General features: G+C 37.0%; 1 protein-coding gene across 3 annotated transcripts in view; it reads left to right on the top strand.

Annotated features, from left to right (window-relative positions):
* LOC138038815 (alpha-2-macroglobulin-like) overlaps nt 1-7,500 on the top strand; it is a 91,867-nt gene that overhangs the window by 59,147 nt on the left and 25,220 nt on the right. For 2 of the 3 annotated variants that reach the window (XM_068884874.1, XM_068884873.1), the window contains exon 20: nt 7,389-7,500. This exon is cut by the window's right edge and continues 120 nt beyond it. In XM_068884874.1, coding sequence (XP_068740975.1) covers nt 7,389-7,500 — 112 coding nt within the window. Of the gene's footprint in view, nt 1-6,194; nt 6,388-7,388 lie in introns of all 3 variants that reach the window. The other variant, XM_068884875.1, reaches the window with a different exon arrangement.

Raw genomic sequence — 7,500 nt, 5'->3', positions numbered from 1 at the left:
TGATTGATCTTGTCTCTTTCAACTTTGCAGAAGTGAAATGGTTTTCCGACATGTGTGACTGGGTCAAAAATGTTCACTTACTTAAATGCGGGCTCTCTTCGTCATCCTCTTTCGTTTGATGATCAATCATGATGCACAACAAATACGGTTCATCGTAGCCGCCGGGCTGGCTTTAAATGGCTTACCCTTATCCCTTTGAAGACGTCGTTTTGACGTCGATAGACTTTACAGCAGCAACGAGAATGATGCCTTAAAAGGTGTAAAAGGTGTAATAATACTGAGATTGTTTTGATCAGGAAAGCCATGCAATTTTGCAAAAATTTATGCAAATAAATTATAGCTTTCAACACGAAGAAAACAGTTTTCGAAGTGACTTGTACTGAATATTCACTACTTTTAAATCTGAAAAACGCCAAAAACTGTAACTCAAACTTAACTCAAACTTAACTCAATCTTAACTCAAACTTAACTCAAACTCAACTCAAACTCAACTCAGCTCGTAACTCGATGAATAACCAATCCCCATGTTGATATCATGCTCAAATTATGTCATGTGCAAATCATAGAGCTTGGGCCACCTGTGCTATATAAATTATGCACTAATAACCTAATTTTCATAAGCAATCATGTTATTTAACACGGAGCAATTTCCTGTGGTTGTAAAAGTTAATATCCTGTAGCAATCTAATAGTGGGTTATTTTGTAGGTGAATTTGTTATTAATATCATCTTGCTGAGCTTAACCACCTTTAATCATGAACAAGTTTCCTTTTACTACAAGTGTCACAATAACTTGGCGCACCAGCTGTAAGGTGGGGTCTTCTGCTGAGGCGATCTCTACTTGTTTTGGCACTAACACAGATGGCATAGCTTCAATTGCAACACAAGTAGAAGGTTTTGCATGCCCATCTGACGGCCAGAGCTTCTCTTTCAAATCAGGAGTGGGGTTTTTCAACCTTACTGAGTTTGTGGCGTAATAGATGGGTCTTTAACTCCCATCTTCTTGCTCTTGCTCGAGTATTGCTCTGATTCCAACCAGTAAACCGTCAGTTGTAACGCAAATTATTAGTTAGGGCACTTTGTCTGTGGTAGGCCATCACTGGTGCATGAGTTAATCGGGTTTTGATGTCTCAAAGTGCTTTCTTTTCTCTGAGACCCCATTGCCACTTGGCGTCTTTGCAAGTCAGGTCCCACGATGGACTTGATATTGTCAAAAAGTTTGGGATGAATTTTCCACAAAACTGAACTGAACCTAGAAAATGTCTTACTTAAGATTGATTTTGAGGGGCAGTTGCTTCAACAATAACCTTCACTCGCTCATCAGAGAATTTCAATCCCTCTCCTGAAAAAAAACATTGCCTTTGCCTATGTAAGTCATACTTGAAACAATTTCATGCTTTTCATAGTTGAGGTTGATTCCATTCTCCTGCAACTTGCTCATGACTCTTTCCAAGTTTTCAAAAAGACATGTTCCTTGTCATCTGCACCAACTACTCGCAGGTCATCATGCAAGTTGTAGGCCCTCGGGCAGTCTACCTGCCACACAATTTACTGGAACTTTTCTGTCGCCATGTTTGTGCCAAAATGAGGGTGCTTGTATCTATGCAAGCCAGCCATTGGGTGCAGCCTTGATTCTGGATGCAGGTAGATCTGATGGAAATTAGGTCCAGCTTGAAGAATATTTCAGCATAGGACACTTCTTGGAGTGTTTCCCAAACTGTGGGAATGTTTGTCTCTCCACCTTCATTTACACAAGCATAAACATTCTTGTCACACTCCAATGGGCTAGGGTTACCTGCCATTATGAATTCGGATTCTTTCCGACATTAAATTACAGTTACAACATAGCTCCTGAATCTATAATTATAGTAACGTTCACTGGCTTATCTTCAATCAGCATGTCTACGGTGTTTTGTACATCTCTGTTCCTTGTGCTGTACATGTAGAAATCATCCATGTTTCCATAGTTCCTATCCATCGTTTCCTCTGTCACCTGACATACATTACGCTGGCCCCGTGGATTTCTTTCCTTCCTTTCATGTCTGGGTTTTCCACAGCTATTGCTGTGAAACTGGCTTGATTCACGGTTTGGTGTACGTTCCTTAATCTGTTTGGTCTTGCAACACACTTTAAAATGGCCGACCTTCCCGCATTTTTAAGGGCGGCGCCACGCATGGGACTTTACGTCCCATTCGCGCCTTCCCTTTTGGGTGCAGTTTTTTTTTTTCTAAGTTTTAATTTTCTGTTTTCTATTTGTTATGCACTTTTGTCTTGTTTAAATATTTATCTAATATGCCCAATAAAGTCGTTAAAAAAAAAAAAAATTTCCACACTTATGGTCACGTGAATGATAACATTCTTTTGCAATGTGACCTGCTTTGTTGCATCGCCAACACTTTCCTTCTTGTTTTGAATCAGTGATAATGTTGTTTACTTGGCCCCCTGGTGTAAGAATAAGAGCTTCCTTCTCATGGTACTGACTGACCATATTCATTAATTAATTAAATTTATTTATTTATTTATTAAGAGTCAGAGTTTCCTTCCAGTACAGTTTGTATTTTAGCCACAAACGTCAGCAGGAATTGAGTGAAGAAACATATCTCAGACTCTGGGTCCAGCAAGGCGAAGTAAAAGAGCTCTCTTTTGGGTAGGGTCAGTAATCCCAGAAGCAGTAACGTACATTTCGAATTCAGCTTGGTATAATGCACAGAGCTTGGTATACTGCACAGAGTTCGCTTCTTTCTGTCATCAAACACAACAATATCTTTGTATTATACCTTAATTTATCCCTATTTAACTTATTGTACTACAGTTTGGTCTTCTACTGATGTAACAAACTTAAATCGCAGTTTTCTTCTTCAAAAACGAGCTGTGTGAGCTATGACAAACTCTAATCACCGCGCACCTTCTGCGCCTTTATTTGCACATTATTGATTATCCTTAAGATATTTTTAAAGTGAATTCCTTTTATACCGCAAAATTTAACTGAATATTTCTGTTAATATCTTTCTTATCTTGGAAAACTGTCTAAACCTAGGCTTGCTTGAAACCTATGCCATTGACTTCTGCACTGGTGTTGGCGCTTTATTTAAGAATTCTTTGTGTAATCAAGCTATTTTGATCAGCAGATCATGGTTACGTTTCACATTGTTATTTTGTGTATGCCTGTAAATTTCCTAATTGGTAAGCCGATAGATCTCGTTCCAATTTGAAAGTTTATTTATTTGAAAGGGTATTCCTCTAATAACTTCTTAAAGCAAGGAGGGAAAGTTCAATTCTGTTATCTGGCCATTGAACTGACATAGGTGGTTAGTAGTGGTGATCTCAAGAGGTCTGGCAGGTTTTTTGTTTTGTAGCTTCAAGTTGTACAAGTCATGTAGGTTTGGTTAAACCACTGGTATGAATGAATAGAGGATGTGCCTATGGCTTCCCTTTTGGCCCTCCAGTGGCTAATATCTTCACGTTTCATCTCAAAGACAAACTCACTTGTGATGGTGTAATGCCCACATGATATGTTGGTCATACTCTGGCCAGAATACCTAGCTCTTTAAATTGCTGCAGTTGAAATTCTTACTACCCATAAGAACCTTCTCCCCATGTAGCCTTTCGTTTATGATGGAGTTTCTGGTTGGCAACAAGATCCTCTCTATTGGCATTGAAATAATAATTTAGATTGAAACACTAGAAAACTAACTAACGCTTGCTTACTGTTGCATTTCCAAAGCCGCATGGATAAATGCTACAAAGATTGCTTGCTCAGAACAATGATCCACTGTGCATATTTACTTTGTTGCCATAAATGGCAATCCAGTCAGAATATGAGTAAAATATCTCCGTTTATTTACCAGTATGTATTTTTTCCCTGGGTCGGAAAATAGAAAAGTTGTGTAATAAAATTATGTCTTTCCTGTCACTCCCCTGCCAAGTATTACCTTTTTGCCTAGAGCCTTATGATCCACATATATTTGGTTGCGGTTTTAGGGGGTAGTAGAAATGCACAGATTTATCCGGTAGACACAGTAGAATATTTAATCGATCTGCAATGGTGTTGAAGTCATTGTAACGCGAATGGCGTTTTATTGGATCTTTAAACAAAATATACCCTCATGGAGCTCAAGAATGGAACGTCAATTGGATAAACAAGATAGGTGTTTAAAAATAAGTATCTGGAATCTTAAAAGCAATGAGTAATGGGCTGCAACAACAATTGCATCTTTCGCCCGTCAAAACTAACTGTGGTGTTGTGTACAACGGAAATTGAAAATATATTTATTATTCTCTGGTACATGTAAGGTTTTTTTGATTGGATATGGGTTTAACAAACTCAGGTTAGGAATCAAACACTTTGAATCAGGATCTGTGATCTCTGTTGTCTGACTATTTATATTTATTTTTACTTACAGTCTTCATGTGGGTAAAAAACAACTGGCAATTTGACTAATACTTGGAAGTCAAAAATTATTTTGAAAAAAAACTTGCTGTCCTTTTTTTGCTTCATTATTCAAGGAAAGGGTTCTTAAGTTAAGAGTTTGATCCTGAACACTGGTGGGAAATTTATTTAGTTGTGTATGGTTTTTGACACGGAGTGTCAGGGCTTGTTTACAAGCACACAATAAAAGAGGAGGTTTCTTTATTCCCTCTAATAGCAAATTTGTTTGTTTGAATAAAATTTTTTGCGGTAAAAGATTTTTTTTGTGAGACTGTCTTGTTGATTGATCATGTTTGAAATGATTCGAACTTGACTACATGTAATTAGTATATGTGGGTTGATATTTGATATGTGAGTTGATTTCATTAAGATGACAAGAATAGTTAGCTATTTTGCATTTCAAGTGTTCTTTCTTTCTTATTTGGTAGCCATAGTTTTGCACGTCAGAAAATATTTGTTTAAGTCATTCTAGTGTAAAAAGAAGTTTATTTGGGAAGCCAACAATATTTCTTAAGGTTATCTTTGTTGTTGGATGGTTTCAATGATGGTGTGACAGTGAAAACTGGCAATAAGCATATCACTCATCCAGCTATCCTGTAGAGATTTTATTTATGATCCCTAAGGCTTTATTTTGATTATACACGTGGCAAGTTAGACTCGTCTCCTATTTGCAAAAGTTTTAACTCTCCAATTTATCATATTCAAAGACGAAAGATGCCTGGCTGCAATACCCAGACGACCTCTTTACTAAAACCGAGTTTATACAATATGTGAGCCAGGGAGTTATGCGAGCCACATGCTGACCTTAACTCGCAATTATTATTGAAAGATAACTGTTTAAAAATGTGTGCTTAGACTTAAATACTGTTTATTAGCGCTATTTGGAATGGGCGCTTAGACTTTAAAATGCAAGTCAACTTGTGAGACATGTGAGTCAACATGCTTGACTTGCATGGCTTGCAGTTTTTTAAGACCCGTAAACCCCGTCAAATGTAGTACATGTGTGGGTTCACCTATCCTTCCCTTTCACCTCTAAAAACAAAAATAAAAATTGCTTGTCAAGTGGAGCGTGTCATAGCCGAGCAAAATGATATTGTAGATAGTCATAATGAGAAATGGAAAGCGATCCTCCATCACATTCAAGACCTCTAGACGTATCGTGTATATCATTATTGTTATTATTGTTATTATTATTATTATTATTGTTATTGTGTGTGTAATTATTATATTGTAATATTATATATGTAATGAAATGAAAAATAAAAAATTAAAAAAAAAAAAAATGTGTGGGTTCACCTGCTTAAGGGTTAGTATCGTACATAAAGTTATGGAAACTCATCCAAGAACACTGGATACATGTAAATGAATCAAGTATTGCTTTGTATCATTACCAGTCCATTTTCTGCAAAGCAAGGAACAGGTTGATATTACTTGTGTCCTCATAGAGATGAACAGTCTTCACTCAGCTTTTCGTTTTATTCTGAAAATAAAATTAATTTCCAGTTTACGTGATTTGGAAAGGATGTGGGCCGAGTGCATTAACAAAATGAATGCTTTCTACACTTCACACCCTCTTATTCTCTTATTTAGATACCAAAGTTTCTCAAAGCTTGTTGTATTGCACTCTCCATGTAACCTGGAGACATATTATTTTCGTTGCTGGCACTTTAAAAAGGTTTCTTGAGTTATAGTTTTGTTCTTGGAGTTTTGTTCCTTGAAGATGGAGAGAGCAAATAAGCCAGTTAGCCAGAGCATTTTCTTTTCAGACAACTGGTTATGGTTACGTGTACCTCAGACAGCAATGCCATTGATGATGGTTGCTGAAGTTCGTCCCTCTGTTGGATATAGTGAGACAAATGGTGGAGATGCGAAGAAAGAAAAGAAAACAGTGAAAGGAAAGCAAGTCTATGTGCGCAAAGAATTTCCCGAAACATGGCTTTGGGCTGAGCACTTGGTTAAGTAAGGCCTCAATTTTGCCTGTCAAGTCTTATGCTGTTATTTGTGCAAGAGTGTTGTCTTTCTGAGCAATGCCACCTTGGCATTTGTTATCAAAGTACTCATCATCGTTGTTTAGTGTTATCTTAGGTGTCATTTCTTTTTTCCCAGAAAAAATCAGGATTATTGTATGTTGATGTTCTTTTTGTTGCCAACCCTAGGCAGAAAAATCGAAACACGCTTTCAACCCTTAAAGCATGGTTTGTACACTTTCATCAACATGTAGAGTAAAAATCAACGTCATAAAAACACTGGTATGTTTTGTGCTCTGTTCTACAACTAAAGAAACTGATGACATATCCCTCTTCTCTCTTATCTGAAATTAAGAGTTAATGAATGTCAGTGGTTCCTTTTTCATACCTGTATCTTTGATGAGACATTTTTCTCAAGCTTGGCTTTAAGATGAAGAGAGAACTCTGCACCATTGACCAAAACATCCATGTACATGTATCAATGCCAAACTGTGGTCATGATTAGTAGAAAAAGCCAAGAGTTTTTGTGCAAATGGCAGACATTTTTTTCCCTCTCTGCTGATTGGGTTTATTTGAAGCAGTTAATTAATGTAGACGTGGTTGCGGACTGTGAGAGTTTGTTTTCATGGTAGTAATCAAAGCAATCCACAGATTGATCAAACAATAACATAAATTTAAAAGGATTCCCTTTTGTAGGTTCTGTTCCACTTCATTATTGGTAACTAAGAAGTAAACTTTTGCTGTATTCCTTCCTTTTCACAGTCATATTTCCAGCTGTTGCTTATAATAATTTGTAAAAATCTCTTCATTATGTTTTTTGCCCAAAAATATTGTATTTTTAGTATGTTTATGTTTTTAAGACAATCATACAGTGACCATAAGAAATTGTTTACAAAGCTTACAGACATCTCAGTTCAGGTTTTACAGTGGTGCTATTCCATTACAAGAATAAAAGCTTGTGATAAGCCAGTGCTTGTTTTGTTTTGGCAACAGTGAGAAGACTGGAATGATGGTTCTGTCTGTCAAAGTCCCAGATACAATCACAAGCTGGGTAGCAAGTGCCTTTGCCATGTCCAATTCCTCTGGACTTGGAATTTCAAAGCCA

This window comes from Montipora capricornis, chromosome 2 (assembly GCF_036669925.1).
Source record: "Montipora capricornis isolate CH-2021 chromosome 2, ASM3666992v2, whole genome shotgun sequence".
In the NCBI taxonomy this organism is placed as follows: Eukaryota; Metazoa; Cnidaria; class Anthozoa; order Scleractinia; family Acroporidae; genus Montipora; species Montipora capricornis.
The sequence above is the reverse complement of the archived record's forward strand: the minus strand, read 5'-3'. Positions and strand labels throughout refer to the sequence as shown.